General features: G+C 44.0%; 1 protein-coding gene across 2 annotated transcripts in view; it reads left to right on the forward strand.

Moving 5' to 3' along the window:
• The window catches only part of FAM171A1 (family with sequence similarity 171 member A1), a 129,034-nt gene that overhangs the window by 44,840 nt on the left and 58,171 nt on the right, over positions 1-26,023 (forward strand). For both annotated transcript variants that reach the window (XM_036844240.1, XM_036844239.1), the window contains exon 2: positions 23,978-24,205. In XM_036844240.1, coding sequence (XP_036700135.1) covers positions 23,978-24,205 — 228 coding nt within the window. The remainder of the gene's footprint in view (positions 1-23,977; positions 24,206-26,023) is intronic.

Raw genomic sequence — 26,023 nt, forward strand, 5'->3', positions numbered from 1 at the left:
GTTCAGCCTGTGGTGTTGGGTAGCTGGCCAGATGGGCCCAGTAACCATCTGTCTTCTACAGTGCACATGGTTCACGCCCCAAATTATGCTTTTCCCCATATTGCTGGCCTTAAAAAGACTTGCAAATAGGCAACGTTACAAAAGTTCAGATCTACGAGTGCCCAAGTCTACTGTGTTTTTAACAGTGCGTGTTCGGTTAATCAGCTAAATTAAAGAATTCTAAAACATGCCAAATGGGTTTCTCTTCTCTCTCTCTCTTTTTTTTTTTTTTTGCCAATAACAGCAAGATCTCAGTCAAGATGATGGCATGCCTTCAGGCCTATGTTTTTATACCATTGTATGTGGCCTCCGGTTTTGAAGTCCTTTCCAATGACAGGGTGGCGGTTTGTCCTACCTGAGACCGTATGATCAGACTCTTAACATCTCACCCCTCTGTGTCATCGGGCTTTGGCAGTGGGAATTGGCTTCTCTGCTTCTGATCAGGGAAGCATATTGTCAACAGGAAATATCTGTCAGCGAGACAGAGGCGGCTTAGGGCAAGAGCATGGGAGGAGAGGCCAGATCTCTGTGAGTCCTGTCCTGTCCTCAGTCCACAGGGCAGGAGCAATTCCTGCTTGCTCAGAGTGTGGACTCAATGAAATTCTGCTCAGTTCTGGCAGGAAGCAAATTGCCCTCATTCAGGAACGGTGGAGACTTGCTTTCCTGAGATCACACACTCCTGCAAACTCGTAAATACATTTTTTTTCATTTTTTCTCCAAATTCAGGATGACAGTGTGGGGAGTGAGTGGAGTTACCCACCTAGCAGGGCTCTCTTCTTCTTTACCCTTGCAATGTTTATTTACTCACCTTAATTTTCCTTTTAGTTTGGATGCACTTTATTATAAAAGACTTGGAAATGCACAAAAGTTAAAATCTACACATGCCCAGGTCTCCGGCGTTTTAAAAATGGTCATTTCCTCTATTATACATAGTAAAGTTGACTTGTGAAAGTTTATCTACTTGATGTAGAGGGCCGCCTATGGTTTAGATACTGTCGTCTCCAAATTCTTGCTGGGCTGGGTCTTTAGGAGGGAAGCTAAGTGTTAATCTTTGACTCCCGAGGCCCCAGTTAAGGTAGTGAGGAGAGAGAAGTTACAGAAGGGAAAATTTCAGGTCAGGAAAAGGAAGAATTTTCTAGTATCCAAAGCTATTGCGCCATGGAATAGGCTGCTGCCCTGGGCAGGGAATCCAGGGGCATTTCAGCCACAGATGCTGGAAATCTCCCTCCTGAATCTTTCAGATTCCCTTTCTCCAGCTGCTGATTCCTGGAACAGAGAGAAGGTTCTATGGCTGCAAAGCAGCTCATGCTGTTGAGAGTAGGAGTTCCAAATGTGTTTCCATGGCGGACGAAAACACGTTCTCGTCAAGGGCTGTTCGACTCCAGGACCCCCTGGAGCTGGTTCCCCAGCACCACGCTTTGTTCCTGGCATCCAGGGAGGTACAGAGCTCACGCCAGAATGAACTCGGCACTCTGCTTACTTCACCAAGAGCATCTGGCTCAAAAAGCAAAAAGTGCTGAACTCAGAATAGTAGTTGATTTGACACTCTGGCAGCAAATGTTTTAAGAAGTCGGAGTTCAATTTGCAGACAGCATTTCTGTGGACCTCTGAGTGGCACAGTCCTTCAGGTGTGGGGTGGCAGGTGAGGGCTCAGAGCAGGTGGTGCTCCAGGCCACCCTGCTCTCTCCAGCCCTGCCCCACTGGCTCCAGCCAGAGCAGTCTCCACGCGCCCTTAGCTTCAGCGTAGTGTTTTAAAGAAGGGACTCGAAGGCCAAACAATGTTGGGAACCTCCCCCATGTAACAGCAGACTCACTTCATAGCTCAGCAGCAACGTGGCAATGGGGGCTTGGGGTGAGGATGACAGGTCAGTAGGAGTATCAGCTCCACGTCTAACCTTGCTTCTTTGGACCTTGAACATTCTTTCCTGTTGTTCTTTCAAGAGCACTTTTATAAGCAGGGGACTCTTTATCTCCTTCTTTGGTGACCTTCTGATCTGGTCAGATTTGAAAGGCAGTTTCTGGTACTTGGATGGTAGGCAGCTCTGGGGGAATAGAAAAAGTGCACCAGACCTAGCAGATGTGAGCCAAGATTTCAGTCTAAGCCCCCAGAGCAGCATTTTAGAGCTTATTTAAGGGGAGTCCCAGGATAAATGGAGATCCCGCCTTATTGACTATTCAATTTTAATGGCAAGAGGGGGATCACATCTGTTTAAAGGAGGAAACAAAAGCATTTGCACAGAGAAGGTCACTTCACACAGACTGGAGCCTTCAAATGCCATTCCCTACTTTTGCAGCAAATGGGTCAAAAGTAATTAAGAGGGAATATGGGTTTAATTTTTTTCTGTCTCTTCTCTCTATTCTAATTCATTGAAATGTTAAATGCAAATGGAAATTTTAGAAATGATACGTTGAGATTATACCTGTGCTGGCAGAAAGGTTGTCTCGTACGATGCTTATAAATATACAAAAGCCTGCTCAGTCTTCATACAGGAATGCTTAGACTTGGAATTTAAAATAGGTGGCCCATTTTTGAAAAGGAAGGCAATAGTTGTAAATGTGTATTGTTTGGGGACCAGGGAGGACAATGTGGGCTGTAACTGCAGGCAGAGCAGATGATGCTCAGGGCGCCCTCCATCCTGCACCCCTTGGGTTCCCCGTGCTCACTGCTACCTGGGCTCTGTCCCTCCTGGGACTTCTCCCTTCCCCCGTCGTTCCTAATGGCTAACGCCCATCCTGCTGTAGAGCTGCTTTCCAGCCCTGGGAGGTGGAGAGGGAAGGAGAAGGTTACTGGAGGGTCGATGCTGAAACCCAACGGATCTTTATCCAAGAAGAAAGTTTCGTTTTAAAGACAGGCCAGGTGGGGAGTGCTTTTAGAGAGCTTTTAGTATAGGGTTGTAGCCGAGAGGGGGCCAGCTGCTGCTTCTCTGCAGAGCTAGCCTGGGCTGGTCATGGGGCACCGCATGGCTGGGCCACAAGACCAGTCCGGCTTGTCTCTCAACTCTGCCATTTTTAGGGTATTCTAAAGCATTTTAGGTCACACTTGCCTTTACTGTAAGCAGGGGACTTGACCTGCTCTGTGTCCGGAGATTGCTACTAAGATCAAATAACAGAACCTATAATGATAGTTCTTTGGAAACTGTAATAATATTCCATACATATATAAGGCTTTTTAAAAAAATCATTTTTATGGTACTATTTCCCACCAAATTCCTCCCTCACCAAACTCCTTCCTTAGATCCACACCCGCCCCCGTGCAGTCATGGCAATAGAAATTGGAAACAGGTCGTTCTTTTACATATTTGGGCTTTCAAGGCCAAAAAGAAAATTTAACTATCAAGTACAATTGGTTGGTGAAGCTCATCTTTCTCTTACAGTCAGAATGGTTGGTCCTAGACCCAGAAGACAACTTTATTTCTGGTGCTTAAGAATAAACCCCAGAGACCTCCCAAAGTTAGAGATCAGAATTTAGAAATTAAACCTACCTTTTATGTTCTTCTTTCCTCCCAGTTGAAGATTCACCCTATCATTAAGCAAAAATAATTTAATGATCACCAAAAGCTTTCTACATTAAAATATTAGCGTTTCCTGTGTTTTTAATTAATAAAAGCATAGAAAATACAGATTTCCTTCAAGTCCTAAAGCAAGCATTTAGAAGTTAGATTCTTCACTTCCAAAAATTCTGTTTCTTTGTGGATTTAAATTCACATGCTATGGAGTACGTCATTTTAAAGCAATGCTGGGGTTTGTTTTAGGTAGCTTTTAAATTGTTAGTTGTGAAAATATAACTACTTGAGTATCAGTTAATACAGTAAATATTACATTAGAAAATAAGGTAAACTTGGTTTCTGCTTACCTCTAATATGTATTCATGTTTAAGTTATCTACATCCATTAATTTATTGTTCACAAATTATATGGTAATAAGGAATGAGAAACAAAACAGAATGTTCAAAGTTTAAAGTAGGACCAGATTTGCAACAAGAAATAGCTGTTCGTGTTAAGGTTGTAATTGTTTTTTTAAAGTTGAAAAACTAGCGCAGCTATTTATGGAAATACTGATCAAAATAGGCTTTGTCGAGGTAATTTGTCTGAGCTGTTCCAAATCTTTAAAAACTAACTTTCTGTTTTTAAAAACTAAATGTTAGCATATGTTTATCTATTTATAAGACTTTCTCTTTATCCCCCTAGCATTTATTAACTTTCGCAATGAAGTAACAATTTTGCTTTCTGGCTAATTGCAATACCCACCCTTCCTAAGAAAATCCTGTGTGTACTTGGATTGTATACTTGGACATGGAGTAGAATGTATTGCACTTGGATTGTATGCATAGCAACCACTGTTTTTAAAAGATTAAGGTGTGAATATGGACAGCATGAGAATGGCAAAAATGTTTAATTCTTTCTAATAATTAAAGGTAAAAGTCTTCATTTCCCCACCTTGCCTCCCTGTTCCTAAATAAGCACTAAATATTCAACTAGTTGGTTGACTGGAAAGGAAACGTCACAATGTTGGAAGAATATATTTACATTCTTCTGGTGGTCGATGTTATTGTTTTGGAGTCTTCCTCAAGTTCCTTCCTTTTTTAGGATAAAATCATAACTATTTAATCCTGTGTGTGGCCTGTTAGCTCAAGCTTTTTAAAACCCCATAGATGTTTTGCGAAGGTCATGGGTTCAGTCCCCATGTGGCCTATGTATATGGCATCTAACTGCACTAGGCAAGTGAGTAGGAAGTTGTAGGATTTGTGCTGATTCACAACTTCCTGAAAAACAAGTCAAAGTTTTTGCCCCATTGAGGATGTGTGGGTGGTGTCATGCATATACACCTAGGTCAACACATGGGAGCAGGAAATAAGATCACTCAGCAGAGACCACCTCAACAGTACACTAGATCCAAGCGTGTGTCTGCACCCACAAAATGTCACAACCCAAAGCCCTGGAAAGGATCACCAGGTCACGCCAGAATTACTGTGGAATGATGGAAAGCCTTGTTCTAGAAAGCTTGCCCTGGCAGAGGTGATCACCACGGTGGATGTTTGCTGAATTTAGTTCTGATGAGAAGGTAGATGTGACCCAATTGAGCAGAAGAATGGGAATCCGGAAGTAATTGCTGCTTCTCTGTGTGCAGATTGTTGTATTTGGGATGCAGTTTTCTGCTACTGCCCTCACTTCTATTTTTTGGGTCATCCTTGAGAGTCTTCACCCCCAAATTGGATGATCATGACCATCAATTTCAAAAGGACATCTCATCTCCCGATATTGACGACAGGATGATTTAAACATTTCTTCTTTTGCACAATTCTAATACTTGAATGTGACTTTTTCAAAGGAGAACCAAAAATATGTTAGCTGTCATAGCCTCAGTGAAAGACCTGAACTTAAATCCATAACTTAAAATCTTTTTGCATCAACTGATTCAGATAAATGTGCTTCTGAGTGTGAAGATGGGGGCGGGCCCTGGCAAGAAATGTCTGTACATTTCTTGCACACGAATGTGAAACCCATGATCATAATACGCGTGGACCGCTCGGGTGGGTCCTTTGCAGGTCACTGTTTAATGCTGTCAGACCGTGCCCTCATGAGATATTGAATCTCTTCCACTCAGAGCCTCTGCCCAGGTCTCTCTCCTCACCTGTGCTGAGAAGGGGGGTCAGTTCAAGTTCAGGTTTACTCTTCCTCCTATTTCTGTCCCCACTGTTATGCACCCCACATATGCACCAGCGAGCCTCTCTCTGTGGTCTTGGGACTGGACTTCACCAGGAATCCCCCCATTATTTCTTCTGCCAACAGTCACTTTCTGTTGTGGTCCATTTTGCATAGTGTTAAAAAATTAATTGCTTCACTCCCCTGCTCAGAAATCTTCAGTCACCCTGCGCTGTTGAGAGTCTGCAATTTCTCATTCACTGCCTAATACATGAAGTCCTTTACGGCTGTCACAGAGTCTGGAAGGTAACTTAGAGGTTCATCAGGTCGGATCTAAGTGCTCTATTGTGCCTGGCTGACAAATCCTTTTCCCCTCTTGCTGCTGAAGTATTTTCTGTGATGTGGAACATCCTGTTTATTCATGCATCCAAGACCTTTTAGAAAGTTCTTCGTCTTCACAAGTGTAATCCTAACTAATTCTGCACCAAGTCTCTGTTCCTGGCTTATCCTCAGCCAGGAAAACCTTGAGTCATCCACTGTTCTAAAATATAAATTGTATTATTATTCAGGTATGGGGAGGCCAACAGACCAGGAGCTGACTGCCCTTAAAGAGATACTTTGTTATACTCAGAGTTCCCAAGAAGAAGGGGTACATCACTCCACAGGGGGGCACATGGGGAAGCACCAGGGACAGTTAGGAGGCAGAGGGACTGAGGGGAAAACATAGGCAAGAGCCTTTATTGTGGTTTTCTCGGGTAGGAATGTGTGAAGCAGAGTAAGCAGGTCAGGCAGGGTTAGGATTGTCTAGCTTGAATGATTTCATAGGCTCTGGGGCATGGGAACTGTCTGTAGTTGTCTGGTATCGGGCCCCGGGGAGATTAGAGCAGGTGGATAGTGGCCTGGGGCTGGAATTTGAGCCCCATGAAGGAGGTCGGTGTGGTTGTGTGTTCTGGGTGGGTTAGTTTGCATCTGAAGGCCGCTCAAAGATAGGCCCTCCAAGATAGTACTTTGCTATCACTAGGAATCAACTAGCCTTAGGAATTGCAGTCCCATGAGAGTCAGCAAAGCCCCAAGATGTCAAAGCATCAAAGTACAGAATAAAAAGACATGGTTCGTACACCTGCCAACCCTGACTGTCCCATCTCAGGTACAAACCAGCTCTGTAACCTTGAATGAGAAACTCCAGCTCCTCATGGAGGCAGTGGAGATGTAAAGGCTATAGCACAGCCAAGAGCTCATTCTTTCTTCCTCGTGGAGGTGAAGGCTCCCACACTTCCCACTACTTTACCCCCACCCCCAGGTTCGCGGAAGTCTCAGTCAGCGGCAGTCTCTCCCTCCCTGATAATGTGCAGGGAAAGTCATCAGCTATGGGCTGCCCTGGAACCTCACTTTAATCTCTTTCATATGTGGACTTCCCTGCCTACATTTGTATCCTGAACACCTTGGGCCAGTGGGGTGCCTTTGGGATGCAGTCATTGGCCCTGCCACTGTTAGAACTTTTGAGTTCTTGGCCTGAGCCAAATGACTATTCCCTGTGCCCTCTACACCTGTGACCCATTTGACGGGTGACATTTAATAACGCCTTTGTGAAGGCAGAGCTAAAAATAGCATCGACTTCCAAGTATAAGACAAAACATGGCAGACCTTCTGTACTACAACTTGGGAAAATTATCCATCTTATGTTGCAGAATTATTAACCGAGTTGGCCGTGAAGAGGAGCGTGGAACTCTTATTTTTCAAGGCAAGAGTGGAAAATAAAATCCCTTTATATTGACATTGATGCCAGTACACGAGCTATGAAAGTTAGAAGGCAAAATGTGAATCCATTTGGCACAAACGAAGAACCAGTTCTATAAACGTAAACAGTGTGGAAAATATTGTATGGTGATGATCACTGTGGAAAAACATCACAAGGACCAAGTACTCTGTTGTTCAGAAGAGTCAGATTTTTTTTCCCCCTCAGATGAAGCAAGAAAGTTATACTGTGTTGTGAAAGCTTTTAAATTTCTTAGAAAACCCCTATAAATTGGATTTCGTAAATATCGATGTTAATTAGAACATTATAAGGTTCATCCATTCTATATATAATAGCTGGCACTGCTAATTCCAACTTCCCACTCCATCCCTCTCCCTCCCCTGTCCCCCAGAACCACAAGTCTGATCTCTATGTCCATGAGTCTGTTTCTGTTTTGTAGATAGGTTCATTTGTGCCGTATTTTAGATTCCACATATAAGTGATATCATACGGTATTTGTCTTTCTTTTTCTGACTGACTTCATGAGTATGATAATCTCTAGGTCCATCCATGTTGCTACAAATGGCATTATTTCGTTCTTTTCTATGGCTGAGTAGTATTCCAAGGTATATATGTACCACATCTTCTTTATCCAGTCATCTGTCAATGGACATTTAGGTTGTTTCCATGTCCTGGCTATTGTGAGCAGTGCTGCAGTGAACATTGGGGTACATGTCTCTTTTTGAATTATGGTTTTCTCAGGGTATATTCCCAGGAGTGGGATTGCTGGATCATATGGTAATTCTATTTTTAGTTTTTTGAGGAACCTCCATACTGTTCTCCATAGTGGCTGTATCAATTTACATTCCCACCAACAGTGTAGGAGGCCTCTCTTTTCTCCACACCCTCCCCTGCATTTAAACAAACATCCTTGAAGAGAGAGTCCACAACCAGGGTAGTCAGTGCCTGGCTCACGAAGTGTGCAGAAATGCAAGAGCCCAGGGAGAATTCATGTTCGGCAGAGCCTAACAATAGCTTCTGCCACCCCTCCAGCTCCCTGTCACCTTGGGAATTGTCAGCGGCGGGTGTGAAGGAGAAAGGGAATCTTCCGTGAACCGTACTCAGCTGTGGTCAGCTCCTTGCATGAACCTTTTCAGGAGGGCTTTTGTAAACTTCCTGAAGACCCTCGATGATCCTTGTTTCAGAGTCAAATGTTAGGAGAGAGGAAGCTCATTAAACCCTCACTGTGTGCTGTGCTGCTTGCTAGCGCCTTACCCTCACTGTCTCGCGATAGCTCTCTGAGATGGTTATGGGGGGGGCATCACCCCCATTTTTTCCAGACAGGAAAACTCCAGTTAAGGGCGCGAAGCAGTAAGTGGAGAGATGAGACTCAAATCCATGTGGTCAGAGCCCCAAGCCCTGTGCTCTGAAAAACACAGTCTTCCCTTTTTTATTTTTCTTCCATTGAGAGGCTTTTGGAGGAGGAAGGGGTGTGAGGGGTGGTTTTGAGATTTTGTTTCACCAGGTAAAGTCAGAGGAATGCTGGCAAGGAGGCAGGATGAAGAATGACCTTGTGCCCACAGACACCTTACAGACCTCTTCCCCGTCCTCCTGCTACGAATCCTACAATGTCTTCAAGGCAGTTGGAACCCCTGTTTTATGGATGAAGAAATGGGGGCTCAAGGAGGCTGATGGACTTGACTGAGACCACACAGCTCCTAAGTGAGGAGCCTGGAAGCCGACCCCAGATGGGTTGGCTGTGAGCCATGCGTTCTGTACACATTCCCCGGTAGTCAGGGGTGTTCACGTGGAAGATCCTAAAGTGCCCTAGATAATTAAGCTTCTTCTGAAACAGGAAAGAAAAAATTTTATGGATATATAGCATTTTAAAAATATTTTATTTTATTTATTTTTTTTAATTTTTAATTTTTATACAATTTTTAAAGGTTACTTTCCATTTACAGTTCCGAAAAGAAAATTTTAATAATAGGTTCACTGTAGCTTGTTAAATATCTCTTTCTTTGGAAAGATAACCACTGCTCTCACTACAGCTGCTTCGAGGACCTTTATCTTTCTCTCACATACTTCAAGTACCAGCGAGCCTCACACACTTGGGCCATTCACAGCCTTCCAGCGAGCCTCTTCTGCCCCTTTTTTAAATTCTAAAAGTACTTAATGTCAGCTTCCTCCCAGCCAGCTCCATTTAGCACCTTCTAACTGGTCTCTTCCTAGAGAGAGAAATGACTTGCTAAAAAAAAATTTTTTTTTTTTATAGTGTGTTCTGCAATGTACTTCTTTTTTTTTAATTTAATTATTTATTATTTATTTATTTATTTTATTTATGGCTGTGTTGGGTCTTCGTTTCTGTGCGAGGGCTTTCTCTAGTTGCGGCAAGCGGGGGCCACTCTTCATCGCGGTGCGCGGGCCTCTCACTGTCGCGGCCTCTCTTGTTGCGGAGCACAGGCTCCAGACGCGCAGGCTCAGTAGTTGTGGCTCACGGGCCTAGTCGCTCCGCGGCATGTGGGATCCTCCCAGACCAGGGCTCGAACCCGTGTCCCCTGCATTGGCAGGCAGATTCTCAACCACTGCGCCACCAGGGAAGCCCCCCAAAATTTTTTTTTAATAATAAACACCTGAAGCCTTCTTACTGAAAAGAAATGCCATGTAATTTTGCTCTTGACCAAGCCCTGGACAAACTATTAAAAATGCATATCTGTAAATATAAGGAGATCTGGAAAGACACACACACACACACACACACACACACACACACACAGGCACGCAGAATTTTTCCTCCACCGGGTTCCCTTGGCAACCTATCCACAAGCATCTTCCAACACATCTTTAAAGCTTGGTTGAGGTGTGTATGTAAATTTTATAGACGTGTTTAATATTGCTCATTAACGTCACGGTTTCTGGATTCTTCTAAATTCTCTTAAGGGAACTTTTGTGCCTCTGTGAAAAGTTTAAAATACCAACAAAACTGAAGTCATCTTCAAGTGGTTTCTATGGTAATTTCCTTACAAATACTTGTGGGTCCTCTTTCAACGCAGTATTGCATCATCATTATTCTCTTGTTTAATTGTGAAGGACATTGTGCGAAGCTTAGAGAAACATTTACCGTATTTACATTTTCCTGTTATAGTTGTTACATACTTTCCCATATCTGAGTAAAACGAGGAAATTGTTAGGTTTATATATATGCATTGATTTTTCTGGAAAAGTTCTTTAAAGTTGGAACCACAACTTTTCTTTTTAGCTATGTTTAGCATCATTTTGGTGTTCAATAACTGCTTCAATTCTAATTACTTTTGAAGAGTTAAAGCTTTCTTTTATTTTAAATTGGTTTGAATTTTTTTCAGAGAAGCTTCCCCCAAGACAAGCAACCATATTTTCATATCGTACTTTAAAGTGAAATCTACATGATTCCTGCTGCCATTTTTAAAAAAGTGGGATTGTGTCAGTGGCATTTGCTGTCAGATAATTTTTTAGGTGAGATCATAGAAACACTGTGAAATTATTTTGCTTGGGAGCACTTGGTTATATACGTAAGTTGTACAGTTCAATCAGGTATATCCAGCAATGGTTTTCAGGTTATCCTGGGATGTTTAACCTAAATCACCCCTTGATTAGTTGCAAGAGTGTAATCACTTTATAGTTGCTTTTATAGCATAACCTGTATGTGGAACCAGCCTTATTTTGTACCAGGTGCAATAACAGAGAATGACTTCTGCCATTTAACTTATTGGTGAATAGATAAACTTAACAGCATCCTTATCCAAAAAGTTGTAGGAGGTTGTTGGCATTTGAGTATTGCGTTTTCTATTTCCATTAGAGAGTGTTTCATGTGGGGAGAAGAAGGCATCCTGTCACTTGAAAAAAGCAGAAGGTCGATGTCATACATGTCATACATGTGTATATCATGTATCCTGTATGCATTTATCAGAGCTTCTTTAATTGCTGCACTTCTGTGATGAATGTTTATTGTGTATTTCGACATTCTTGGCAACTTGACGATGTTGGTTAGAAAGCGTTGTTAACAAGATGATCATCAGCGTGATCCTCATACATACATCTTATGGGAAGGGGGAGGAATCCACTGATTTATGGCCCCAGAGATCCTAGCAGCCCTGCCAAGACGGAAGTTCATGTTTGGGAGGGACAGACACAAGGGGTTGAGGTGAATGTTCGTGTGCAGAGCCTGCAGAGATGGTGAGGGTGAATAAGCTCGAAGCACGTGCCCTGCGGAAGGCGGGCGGCCAGCAGGAGGGCGCCTGGGGACAGCGCTCACTGGCTGCTCGCACAGGGCTCTCGTCCGTGTTCCAAACTGAAGCTGTGACCATGAGTCACCACGGAGCCGTCTTTTCATGAAGTTCAGGTAGGAGTCAGTTGCCAGAAACTGGAGAACACAGAAAGGCACAAAATGAGATCCTGAGTTCCCAGGGCTGCCGCAGCAGACATATCTCATATGCTTTTTCAAGTGGGTAGAAATTCAGATGGAAGTGCGGAGATCACAATCCTCCACTGAAAACTAAGGGACACTTTTACAAGGAAAGCCTCGTGTGGGTGGGAATCCTGTGTCAGATATTGTGACCGCAGCTTGATAGAGAGGTTTTAGGGCAGCGCTTGGTACAGTCAAGAGCAAAGATGATTAAATAGAGAACAGGTGCTGAGGGGACCATCAGTGCGCTAGGAGGGACTAGTGCCAGCACATGTGTCCCCCGACACTTGCCTGCATTTGTCCCTTCTCTTCTTCGCAGAATACCAAACTGAATATTATTTTTAGGATGAAAATACACAAAAATTGCCAAATGCTTTTGTGCAGCTAGAAACTGGGTATAAGGGAGTCCTAGGATGTACAAATTGTAGCAGATTTTTATTGAGCTATATTGTATATTTTATTATATATAATAGATAATATATCAATATAAGAATATGTCATAATATTTATATAATATTCTGTAGTACACTATATATTAATTTATATAATACAGAATATAACTAATGTTAGTATATAATGCATGTGATATATTAATACCTAATATAATTATATAATTAATATATAATGTGATTAATATTGCTATATTGTTATCACATAATATATTTATATACTATATTAAAATAATTTATTAATAACTAACATATTAATAATACATTATATGTTAATACAGATTATATAACGCACAATATTATAGATGATAGCTAATATTATACAATCTATAATATAGGTAGATCTTTTTTAGAAAACATAATTTGCTTGAAGGATATGATTCACTAATTTTGGGAAGAAAATAAAATTGAACAATATATAAGATACATATGCACTCTATGAGACCAGAGAAAATAAATTATAAGAAAACACTAGTGTAACAAAGTGCATTCTCCTTCCATCAGATTACAAAGCAAGATAAACCTTTCATGTGTCTAAAAGAAATAAAATAAGTGTATAGAAAGCTGCCCCTTCACATGTTGGGCAACTCAGGATGTACCTGTAATTGCTGTATAAGGACTGGCAATTCCATGTATACAGATACTGTTAAATGTTAGCACCAAGTAATATAGGGCAGGATCTCTTAGAGCAAAGTTCTGGTAACATTTTAAAAGTAACCTCCCATTTAGAAAATGTTTTTAAATGAGCAAGTAATTTTTTTTATATTTTGACTTAAGAGATGGAAATCCGTTGTGACTCCCCTGAATTGGGGTTAAATATAACTAACTGCAGTGCTGGAGGCTGAGTTGAGTGACTTGCTTTTCTGCTGCTTTCCCTGGTGGTTGGCAGCCATGGGGGGTCCAGGCAGCTTGGGATAAAAGCCTTTGCTTGATCTGCTGGTGGAAATGGACTTTCTTTCCACAGAGCCCGATGGCCAACCCAGCAAACACTGGGTTCCCAACGAGGTGGGTTGCTGTGGAAACCAACAGCTCTAAACACCAAAAGGAAAGAAAAAAATTAAAATCCCAGAATCAAGGCCAATTTGAGGGAATATAAAAAGGCATGAAAAATGGTCAGAGGGAGCCAAAAACTTCACAGAAAGAAACCAAAAAAAAAAAAGATGGAGCCCACAGGCTTCACTTTCCCTTGCATGATGAGCCAGAGTTTGTTTGAATAGATTTGAAACCAAGGCACGGAGGCTGTTCAGTCCGCCGGCGAGAGTGGTCCTCTCAGCTGTGTTCCCAGTGACAGCCACAGAGGGCGCTGTGATCCGGAGTAGTACCTGTTAGCAGGTGACTGTTAGAGAGATGGAGAATGTTGGTTTTGGAGTTTGCATGAGAAGTTATGAAATAACTGGCTTCTGTCATTTGTAGAAAAATAACTAAAGCCGTGAATTATTAGTTGAAGATGAAAGGGGAGAAGACAAGGCATGCTTGCTGCCTGGCCTCCCGGTGTCTGCAGGCAGTTCTGTGAAACTGCACCTGCGAAGGATGCACTGCGATTCCCTCCTCTTGTCCCTGCCGTTATGCTTGCTCTAAATTGCTGTGTGGGTGCCTCCTCTCCAACCAGCGCTCTGAAACAGACTTGTCGCATTGAGTTCTAAGTCTGTGGCAGATAGAAAGGAGATGGCGAGAAGATCATGCTGGACTGAAAGATACTGTTTAGTGCTCTACCCACCAAGCAGGTGCTCTTCGAAAAGGGACTGGTTCGTGCCTGCAGAGTCAGACTCTTCAACCCTGCCGAGAGCAAAGGAGTTCTGAATTCTAGTGGAGGTGGGCCGCAAGAAGAGGTCTGAGCCACACACCCACGGGTCCACCCACCATGCTGCAGAATTGGAACCCCTGATGGGGACTGTGGTAGTCAGGGTTCTCCGGAGAAACAGAACCAATAGGATGCACGGACACTTAGGAAGAGGTTTATTCTAAGGAATTGGCTCCCATGACTATGGAGACAAGTCCCAAGGTTTACAGGGTGAGTCAGCAAGCTGGATGCCCAGGAGAGCTGATGGTATAAGTTCTAGTTCAAAGTCTGGCAGGCTTGAGATCCAGGAAGAGCCGAAACTTCAGCTCAAGTCTGAAAGCAGGAAAAAAGCCGATGTTCCAGTTCAAAGGCTGGCAGGCAGGAGGAAGTCTCCCTTTACTCTGGGAAAGGTCAGCCTTTTTGTTCTCTTCAGGCCTTCAACTGATTGGACGAGCCCCACCCACATGAGGGAGGGTGAGCTGCTTTGCTCAGTTAAACATTCACCTCCTCCAGAAACACCCTCACAGACACACTCAGGATAATGTTTGACCAAACATCTGGGCCCCCTTATGGCCCCGTGAGGTTGACATACACCATTAACCATCACAGATGCTGAGAAGGAAGGCCAGGGGGTGGGAGGAGAACCAGGTGGGTGCAGTTTCAAAGAGAGGGTCCTCTGTCGTATAGAGTCATCCCAGGACAGCACAGAACCTGAGGGGTGCAACCCACCCCTACCCACTCCAGCTAGGGAGCTCACAAAACTCCTGTGAGCACGAGGTGCACGGCCATATGAGGAGACTGAGCCGGGACCACCTTACTGCCCTCCTGCCCTGAGACGGGGCCGCTCACACCGCTGCCCCCGACCAGACGTCTCCTCCCTGCTCCCTTGGTCAGAAAAAGCACCTGCTTCTTTTTTATTATTTTTCTAATTTTATTGAAGTGTAGTTGACTTACAATGTTGTGTTAGTTTCTGGTGTACAACAAGGTGATTCAGTTATATATATATATATATATATATATATATATATATATTTTCAGATTCTTTTCCATTATAGTTTATTATAAGATATTAAACATAGTTCCCTGTGCTCTACAGTAGGACCTTGTTGTTAGCACCTGCTTTAGCACCTGCTTTCTTCTAAATCAAAATCCAGCATGAGGGTGGAGCAGATTAGCAGAAGTTAGGTTAGCAAGGCCAAAATCCATTCCTCCATCTTAACTACCAGGGCGGCTGGGAAAACAAGTCCCTGGCTTCTGCCTTAGACCAAACACGTGATGCAGGAACATACTGAAATCTTCCAAAAATGCTGGGCTGGCAATCAGAGTTCATCTTCCTGGGCTACCCGCCCTTCCAGTCTCAGCTTCAACTTTCTTCTCTTCCAAGAAGCATTCCCCCATTGAATTCAATAAACCATGATCACGGCCAGTTTTCATACCGTACATGCTTGTGTAGCCAATGGTACCCCTTTTTAAATTGTTAATATCACCCCTACATCACCTCTACTTCTCTAGGTACTTTCAGATCTTTTTTCTTTGTTAGTTTGTGTTTATGTTTGTAAACTCCAGACCCTCTTCGTCTCTTTTTTGCTCTATTGTTTCTCCTCTGTCTTATCCAGCTTCATCCTTCTTGCTCTCTGGCACGTGGATTGGTCTTACCTCTCCCCACCCCTACCCCCCCAAAAAACTGTAAACTCCTTAAAAACAGTAACCATATCCTTTTTTTCTTCTCTTTTTCATCTTCCACAGTCCCTAGTATAATACCAAGCACATAGTAGCTGATCAATAAATATTTTCCAATTAAGTACAATTAATTAGTTATCTGGATTGATTAATGCTCCTCAAATGAATTTTGATAATTTCTATTTAAAAAAATAATGAGGAAAAAAACCCCAATAATGACGGGGAGTTCCCTGGTGGCCCAGTAGTTAGGACTCAGCGCTTTCACTGCCCTGGGTTCAGTCCCTGGTGGGGGAACTAAGATCCCGCAAGCCATGCGGCACAGCCAAAACAAAATTAATTAATTAATAGTAATAATAATAATGAAACAATAATGAATAAGAAATCAATGGAACAACAAAAAGCAGGTATATTTAGGCCATATACCAGATGATACCCAGAAATGCTTGTTAGTTTTAGTAATTCATTCAACATAGATATTGAGGGTCTATGTGCCAGAGACTATTCTATGTGCTTGGGATACATGAATAAAGAAGGGAAGAGAAACAGACAAAACAGCTGTCTCAAAGTTTATGTCCCAGAAGAGTCAGATGGTTAATACACATATAAATTAGAAACATGTTAGAATCGATAAGTGTAATGCATAAAAGAAAAGGCAGAGCATGATAATATCAGAATTTCAGGGAGACATTGGGATTGACATTTTAGAGAGAATGGTCAGAATTGTAAAAACGATTGTTTTTAAACAATCAGAGAAAATTGAATATTTGCTGGGTATGAGACAATGTAAAGAGGTTGTTCTATAAACTGGGTCTGTTAATGGCATTTGGGGTATTTTTTAAAAAATCCTTATCTGTTGTAAACTGAAGTATTTATGGGGAAATAATGTGACCTAATGTTATGATGTCTGGGATTTGCTTCAAAATGTTTCAGCAAAAAAAAAAAATGAGGAAGGGAAGGAAAGAATGACGAAAGGAAGGAGGGAAGGGGAGGGGAGGGGAGGGAGGGGGAGGGGAGGGGAGGGGGAGGGAAGGGAAAATCGGGTGCGGGGAGCACAGATGAGACAAGAATGGTAGAAAGTTGATATTTGAAGCTTATCAATGCTGGGGGGATCCTCATACTGTTTTTTCTACTTTTATATGTGTTCTAACATTTCCATAATAAAAGTTTAAAAGAAATAACTAGTGGTCAGTCAAGGCCTCATTTAAGCAGAGGCTCAGGAGGTGAGGGCGAGAGCCCCGGGGAATGGGTTTGTGGGGGGAGGTTGCCGAGGAAAGAAACAGCCCAAAGAGGCTGCCCCCTTGCAGCTCCTTGAATTGGGGGTGGGAGCCGTGTAGGAGCTGAGTCTGGGAGGTAATTTGGCTGTGGGGTGGAGAACACATGGAGCCTGAAAGTCACTGCAGGGGCCTCGAGTCAAGGTCAGATCCAGGCGGGCTGCAGAATCACACTTGACGTGCTTTCCTGGGGAGTTTGTTGAGCCGCCCAGATACCCTGGATCTCTTTACTCGGACTCTGAGGTGAGCGTTTGTAAGGCATCAACAGTGCCGTCTGGTAGGAGTTTCTGTGTTGGTGGAAGTGTTCTCTCTGTGCTGTCCAGTATGGGAGCCACTGGTCACCCATGGCTGTTGAGGACTTGAAATGTGCCTGGTGTATCCAAGGAGCTCAGTTTCTAATTTAATTTCACTTTAATGAATTTAAACTTAAATTGACACCCCCCCTGTGGCTGGCGGCTCCCACACTGCAGTCTTAGGAGACGGTTAGCTGCTCTCCGGGATTTCCCTCCACGTTGGTCCTAACTCCATTTAAGCCACGAGGTCGTTCTCACCTCCAGGGGTTTGTAGCCCCGCCTGCGCCCCCTTGCCTGGCGGGTTCCTGTGCGTCCTTCAGGCCTGAGCTTACGTGACACCTCCTTGAAAGGCCTTTGCAGTTGAAATTCAGCTCTCCTCCATCCTGCTGTCCTGTGGTACCCAGCTTTCCTCGGAGGCATTTTTCCCAGTTTGTAATCATACTTGGTCTTTATTTATTTAATGTCTAAAGCCAAGAGCTCCTCAGAGTTGGGGGTCCGTTCACCGCTGTCTACCCACGTCGTTGGTGTGCAATAAAAACGGACCGAGATGGCAACAAAGAGGGAGCAGTCTCAGTGTATGCAGTGCTGAGGGCGCAGGCGAGGGGCCTCTAACCCGGTGTGGAGAGCGGTTGGTGAGTTGGGAGCAGTTTCTCGAATAAACCTTAACTAGGACTTTTAAAGGATGAACAGGCATTAGCAACAGGAAAGCAAAGTTGGACAACGGCATTTCCTACACAGATGAGAAGCAGCAGCACGAAGGAAAGTAGGAAACGTAGGGGACAGTGTCTGGGGCCTGTGCTGTGTGGGGACCAGGTGAGCCGGATTGTGGAGGACCTTGGGCGCCTTAAAATGGATCGTGTAGGTCAGGGGTGGGCAGATTTTTCTTTAAAGGGCCGAAAGTAAATAGTTCAGGCTCTGCAGGCCTTAGGTCTCTGTCAAAACTTCTAAACCCCACCATCGAAATGCAGAAACCGCCTTGGACAATATGTAAATCACTGGGCGTGGCTGAGTTCCAATAAAACTTTATTTATGCACACAATTTCAAGTTCCAGGTAATTTTCATTTCACTATTATTCTTTTGAATCTATTTTTCCCCCAATCATTTAAAAGTGGAAAAACCATTCTTGGCTGATGGGCCACACAAAACAGGCAGCTGGCCACACCTGGCCCTCAGCCACGTTTGGTGGGGAGCACAGTCGGGTTGGAAGGGGGACAGAAAGTGGTGAGATCAGTATTTCACGTGGCTCCCTGAAATACTGGCTTCAGTGGGAGCTCAGGGATCAGGTCTTAAGACAGTGGCAATTTCTGTGAAGAGGCTGAACAGCAGTCTGGGTGATAGATTTCCACGGCCTGAGATAGGGCAGTGTTAACAAGGGATGGGAAAGAAAGGCCGGCTTTGAGATCTATATTCCGGAATCAGAATCAGCAGAACTTGGTGATGGATGTTCAGGGTAGAGGGTAAAAGAATAATGTCCCAGCTTCAAATTAGTAATCAGGTGACCCATCTCAGCAGGATACATCAGCTGTCATGACCAACAAAGAAACATAGGGCATCTTATTTTTCTTTTAATTGAATCATAGTTGATTTACAAGGTTGTGTTAATTTCTGCTGTACAGCAAGTGATTCAGTCATATATATATATATATATATATATATATATATATATATACATATATATATACATATATATATATATTCTTCTTCATATTCTTTTCCATTATGGTTTATTACAGGATATTGAATATAGTTCCCTGTGTTATACAGTGGGGCCTTGTTGCTTATCTATTTTGTATATAGTAGTTTGTATCTGCTAATCCCTAATTTTATTAATTTATTATTAAACTCCTTATTTATTCTTTCCCCCCCCCCAACCTTCCCCTTTGGTAACCATAAGTCTGTTCTCTCTGTCTGTGAGTCTGTTTCTGTTTTGTAGATAACTTCATCTGTGCCATATTTTGGATTCCACATATAAGTGATGTCATATGGTATCTTTCTTTTTCTGACTTACTTCACTGAGTATGATAATCTCTAGGTCCATCCATGTTGCTGCAAATGACATTATTTCATTCTTTTTTTATGGCTGAGGAATATTGCATTGTATATATGTACCACATCTTCTTCATCCATTCATCTGTCGAGGGACACTTAGGTTGCTTCAAAGTCTTGGTTATTGTGAACAGAGCTGCTGTGAACGTTAGTGTGCGCGTATCTTTTCGAATTAGAGTTTTCTCCGGATACACGCCCAGGAGTGGATCTTAATGCATAGTTAGGTCTGTGGCCATGTATAGGGGCTTCCTTTTATCTGCAAGATGAGATTAATAAATAGTTAATAATGCTCCATCTTGTCATAAGATCACTCCCCTGGTTGTCATTTAGTGGGAATAATTTTATTTGCTGTTGAATGGATAATATAAGTATTTCTATAAAAATGATACCCCAGTGAGACATTTCTGTGACTTCCACTCAATTTTGCTGTGAACCTAAAACTGCTCTAAAACATAAAGTCCATTTCTAAAAAACTGAACTAGATATAGAACCACTGAACAAGAGGACTGTTCATGCTGTACTGTCATATGAATAAAGCAAATTGCAAAAGTTTTAAAAATATGATACCCCAGTGGTCTGTAATAATTTCTTAACTATAGTGACATGTTTTCACATCCTATAACACCCAAAGAAGTAGCTACGTAATCTCTCCCAAGGACTACAGTTGCAGAACATAAACTAGGCTTCCCGTTTTAGAAGCAATTCAAGTGGTAGAATCTAGGACGTTGATTATAGGAGAACTCCTTTCTTGTGTTTATTCACAAATCCTTTAGCTTTTTCCAAATCTCAGCTGCTTTTGCCTTCTCAGCAAACAGTTAAGAGAAAGCAGAAACCTTGTAATCCCAGTTGTTAGTAAATGTTGCATTACCATAAGATTACGTAGATCATCACTGCAACGCTACAAAGCCACCTTCCCACTTGCCCTGTTTGAGGGGATTTCTGCTATGCGCATGTTAATTCATTTATAACTTCCCATACCACATGGGGACAAGGAAGACCCCAGTTCAGTAAGAAAACAAATGTGTGTTTGTACATACTGCAAACCTGCATTAAGATAACAATGACAAGATTGGAAGGAATCAACTAAATATGTTTTGTAATGCCATATCCTTGATTTTCTTGATGTTGATTTTATCCCTCTTTTGGCAGTTTTCTCCTCCTGTAGTATGAAGTAACCAGGTTCAATTTCTGTAGCACTTTTATTCTCTACAAGGTTTTTGGGTTTTTTTTTTTTTTCTTTCCACAAATGGTTTCATCAGTTGGCTTTTTAATTTTTAAGGCATTTTATTTATTTACTTATTTATTGTTGGCTGTGTTGGGTCTTCGTTGTTCCGCGCAGGCTTTCTCTAGTTGCGGCGAGCGGGGGCTACTCTTTGCTGCTGTGTGCGGGCTTCTCACTGCAGTGGCTTCTCTTGGTGCGGAGCACGGGCTCTAGGCATGCAGGCTTCAGTAGTTGTGGCACGCGGGCTCAGTAGTTGTGGCTTGCGGGCTCTAGAGCGCAGGCTCAGTAGTTGTGGCGCACAGGCTTAGTTGCTCCGCAGCACGTGGGATCTTCCTGGACCAGGGCTCGAACCCGTGTCCCCTGCATTGGCAGGCAGATTCTTAACCACTGCGCCACCAGGGAAGCCCCTCTACAAGGTTTTGAGAGATTTATTTGGTGCAGACCTTATATAGCACCAAGGTCTAGGATTCTTTAGGGGTTCCTCATGGTCATCTAGTCAAGAAATGGATTAAGTAAGTGATACTGACCGAGCCCTTGGACTCTTTAATAGTAGAAATTGAGGGCTTCCCTGGTGGCGCAGTGGTTGAGAATCCGCCTGCCAATGCAGGGGACGCAGGTTCGAGCCCTGGTCTGGGAGGATCCCACATGCCGCGGAGCAACTGGGCCCGTGAGCCACAACTGCTGAGCCTGCGCGTTTGGAGCCTGTGCTCCGCAACAGGAGAGGCCGCGATAGTGAGAGGCCCGCGCGCCGCGATGAAGAGTGGCCCCCACTCGCCGCAACTAGAGAAAGCCCTCGCGCAGAAACGAAGACCCAACACAGCCAGAAATAAATAAATTAATTAATTAATTAAAAAAAAAAAAAAGAAATTGAGAAGAGGCCAGCCGAAAAATTCAGGCAAGGTTTTACTGGGGAGGCTGCAGCACGTGGGAGCAGAAACAAGTAATAGGTGCCCTTGCTCGCTCCCTGAGGAGGGGCGAACTGGTGCCTTAAATGGGATAACAACAGGGGCAGGTCTCTGGGCCGGGCAGGACACGTCGCTTCGGTGGTCTGCCCACCCCCTTGCTGGTGCTGTGTGCGGGGACTGTGCACAGGACCCTGCTTTTGCTCCCAGCCCCTAAGAAGTGGCGGTTGGTTGGTGGCCTTTTGTATCTTATTGTTCATAATTGCCCCAACTGTGCATGCGTGCAGTTACTTTTTATTCCTTTATAGTTTCTTTCTATTCTGTTGCTCAAGGAGACGTTTGTCCAGGTACAGTCATTCTGCTAAAGTGTCCCGGCTCCCAGCCTATCTCATCGGTATATGAAAAAAGGGTGAGAAAATGATCGACTAAGTGAAATTTGCAGTATTGAAAAGGTTGCTTTCGCATCATAAGATCGCCAGCAAGTTACCAAGGTGGAAGTTCTCGAACCAAAAGAAGTTCTAATCAATGTAGTGGCCCCAGTTGGGGAAGAGCTTGGGATATTGAGTTATTAGCCCCCGAGAAGGATGTCCCATCCCTTCACTTAGTTTCATACCCTTTTCCCCTCCAGCTCTCCTCCCTGTGCCCTCTCCTGGGACCCTCGGACACTGTGACCGAATGCTTTCAAGCATAGTGACTGGCATACCGTAATGGCACTAGCTTGTGTTTGTAATTATACTGAGATATATGTCGTAATCATCCCCCATTTATAGATGAGGAGACCGAGACCTGGAAACCATAAGTAACTTGCCCAAGGCCATGTGGCTAGAGCTTGGTAGAGCTGAGGGTCAGACCTAGAATGTGAATTGTCTAGAACTCTAGAGATGCACGCTGGGCAGTTCCCGTGGGGCTGGCTTGGACGCCTCCTCCCCTCACTCTCAGGTTGCCCCCAGCCAGCCTTGACCTCCCCAATGGTCTCTCCACTGAGCCAGCGGTTCTCCAGTGGTTCTTTAAACGTGAGCCTCCCTGCTCACTGGTTCCTTGTCCCACCTCCCTCTCCCAAATCACCAGTAAGGCTTTCAGAACTGAGGCAGCTCACAATGTATGGCAAGTAGTGCCTCTAAGTGGCTAGTGAACTTAGGTCACTGGCTACCATTTACTCCCTTCCTACCTTAGCAAAAGGGGTTTCTTGGAGCAGAATACACTGATCGTTCTAGAATATATCTGGAATCAGCATCCTTTCACTGATGTCCACCATGGTCCATCGCCTTCTCTTGCTGGGTTATTACAGAAGTCTCTTAACTAGATGCTCAATCTCCAGTCTTGCCAGTCCCCGAGTCCATCCTTCATCCAAAGCCAGGTGTTTCTACGCATAAATTTGATTTCCAGCAAGTTACCAAGGTGGAAGAGCGATAAAGATAAAGAACGATAAAGGATAAAGAACAATCCTTTTAGGTCACCCTTAGGGTAAAGAACGATCCTTTTAGGTCACTTATAAAGCCATTTCTGATTTGGCCCCTGTTGGCCTCTCAAGCCTTGTCTTTCCCTGGGCTTTGTACCCCTCACACTCCCCCTCCAGCCTTCAGAACCTATTTCCTATTTCCGTTTCTCCAGGAAGCAGGGCTTTCTCTTGCCTCTGGGCCTTTGCATGTGCTGTTCTGTAAGTGCCCCCTTGGTGCCTCCACCAGATGCCCCCCGGGCATAGCACTTACCTGTCTACTCCCTTCCCTTCACCACTGTAGTTGTGCACAGTTGCTCATGATTCTAGGTGTGGGATAACACTTCAATATACATCTCTTGCCTGAATAAATGAAAATTCTCCATTCCAGTGTAATTTTTACCGTTAATTTGGAGCTGTCCATTTCCCACATCCGTTTTCTGGTTTTGCCAATACTACTAACTCAACTTCAGCCATCTTTTCAAATGTTTACTTTTATTTTTTTTTCTTCTGACCTTCTGTACTGTTTGGGTCCTCCCTTTTAAAGGTATTTTGGACTACTTTTCAGTAACGTCATCATGATTACTAGCACAGCAACCCTGAGCTGTACACATCCGTGTTCACCAGGACCATTGAAGAATTTTGCTGCAAATCTTAGCACCTGCAGGGTCTTTCTGTAGCAGCCCGAGCCTTGCTTAGGCTGTGTTTGCCAGCAGCGCTGGGCAGGATAAAAGAGCATTGTGTTTATTTAAAGGGATAGAAATTTTCTCTCAATTATTTGTTGGTGTGAGCTGGGAGGAGCCAGGGGGAAAGCAGTTTGTTATGGGCAGTGGTTTTGAGGAAGGTAAGAAATCATGTAAAGTAAAAAAAAGGACCTCTAAGAAGAGAACATTCCCGGTTAAAATGATTTATATTTTGGATGTAGATCGAGATTTTCTTAGCATATCCCACTTTCTACTACCTATCGCGGTTATAGCAGAATCACTGTTGGAGTTGCCCAATTAATAGCCACTGTTCTTTGTTGCTCTGTCCTTCTTCCAGAGGTCACCCTGAAGGTCCACATCAGTGACGCCAGCACCCATCAGCCTGTTCCCGATGCCCTCATTGAGATTTTCACCAACCAGGTCTCCATCGCCTCTGGCACCTCGGGGACAGATGGCGTCGCCTTCCTCAAATTCCAGTATAAGCTGGGCAGTCAGCTGATTGTCACCGCCACAAAGCATGCCTACGTGCCAAACTCTGCCCCGTGGAAGCCAATCCGGTTACCCGGTAAGGTGGTCTTAACCTTTCTCTAAAACAGGGCTTATAGTCAGGCTAGGGATGGAGTCAGACATAGAAACAATTTTGTAAGGGTTAAGGGTTAAGTCAGACAATCAGGAAAATACTTGTTCATTCTCTGCCTTAGCTTTTGGGGCCCCTTATGTGCAGGAAAGGTGGGATCCCGGTGTGAAGCGGGTTGTACGTTACTGTCCATATGATGGAACTCACTTCCCCAGCGTCCCGCTCTGTACCTTACTGATAGTAACCAGCCGATGGGATTGGGGCAGTGCTCTGAAATGGGGGCTTTCTCGTCTTGCTTCAGGGTCTGAGCAATGCTGGCCAAAAGATGGGGAATGATGGCGAGACTGTCTTTCTCTTTCCCACCTTCTCACCTGCTCAGGAAGAACACTGCCGTGTGTTTCTTCCCCTCTCAACACTCTACCCCACTTCTGGCGTGTCTGATCACCAAACATGTGGGTGCTTTTCCACACATCCAGCAATTTGCGGATTCTGTGACACCAGCTGGGTACTTACTAGATTACCAGTTTATTACAAAGGCTATTAAAGGAACAGCTGGATGGAAGAGACGCGTAGGGCAAGGTCTGTGGGAAGAGGTGTGGAGCTTCCATCCCCTCCAGGTGTACCACCCTCCCAGCACCTCCAAGTGTTCACCAACCAAGAGGCTCACTAAACCCCATCCTTTTGGTTTTTTATGGAAACTTCATTATGTAGACATGACTGATTAAATCATTGGCCATTAGTGATTTATTCAACCTCCAGCCCTCTCTCCTTTCCTCCCTGGAGCTCAGTGAGGGTGAGATCGAAAGTTCCAACCCTCTAATCACGTGGTTGTTTCCCCTGGCAAGCAGCTCCCATCCTTGGGTTATCTAGGGGCCTTCCAAAAATTACTATATTAACCGAAACTCCCATGGTAAGTGACTTGTTATAACTAACAAAAGATACCTTTATTGCCCTTATTACTTAGGAAATTCCAAGGGTTATAGGAGCTGTGAGGCAGGAATGAGACCAAGACCAAATATATATTACTTATTATAAATCACATTACTCCCAAGGCACTCCCAATGTACCTGGACCACATTACCTGCCGGCACTATTGCTCTGAGGCTAGCAGGGGTGGGGGGATGGGAGGAGCAAGGGCTTTGGACCTGGGTTCTGGTTCCCAGTCTGTGCTTGAGCCCTTCCAGCTTTGATGCCAGTTTCTCTGCAAAAGGGAGCTGATACTACCTTGTAGAGTGGTTCTGAGTAAAAAGTAGTTAATGTAGGTGCACTAGCTTACAGCACCTACAGCATAGTAGGGGCTTGATAAACGTGTAGCATCTAACACAGTGCCTGGCAAAATGCCAGCGTTAGTGCTCACCTGTGTGCCACTGGACACGCCCCATCAGGGTCCCTGCTGCCTCTGGGGCACACGGGAGCTAAGCGTGACTGCCCGTCTTTTCCAGCCCCAGCATCTACCCTCAGCCACAAAGTTCTTTTTAAGTTCAATTTACACTTACTGAGTAGCTACTGTGTGCCAGGCACTACCCTGGCCACTGAGGATACAGATCTAAAGACGCAGAACTCGCCCCTAGGGACTTCGTTGTTTAGTTATGAAGTCAGCCGCAGAACCCGACTCCTCCTGATGGGATCAATGCTCTGATAGATTTAGGTGCCTACGGGGACGCTGGGGACCAGTTCACCGGCCTAGGTGAGCGAATGAAGGAAGGCTTCCTGGAGAGGCTGAGAGGGGAGCTGAGTCTTGAGGATGAATAGATATTAGCATCAGAAGGTGCTTGTGAAAAGATCCAGATTCCAGGACTCAACCAT

This window comes from Balaenoptera musculus, chromosome 2 (genome assembly GCF_009873245.2).
Source record: "Balaenoptera musculus isolate JJ_BM4_2016_0621 chromosome 2, mBalMus1.pri.v3, whole genome shotgun sequence".
Classification (NCBI taxonomy): domain Eukaryota; kingdom Metazoa; phylum Chordata; class Mammalia; order Artiodactyla; family Balaenopteridae; genus Balaenoptera; species Balaenoptera musculus.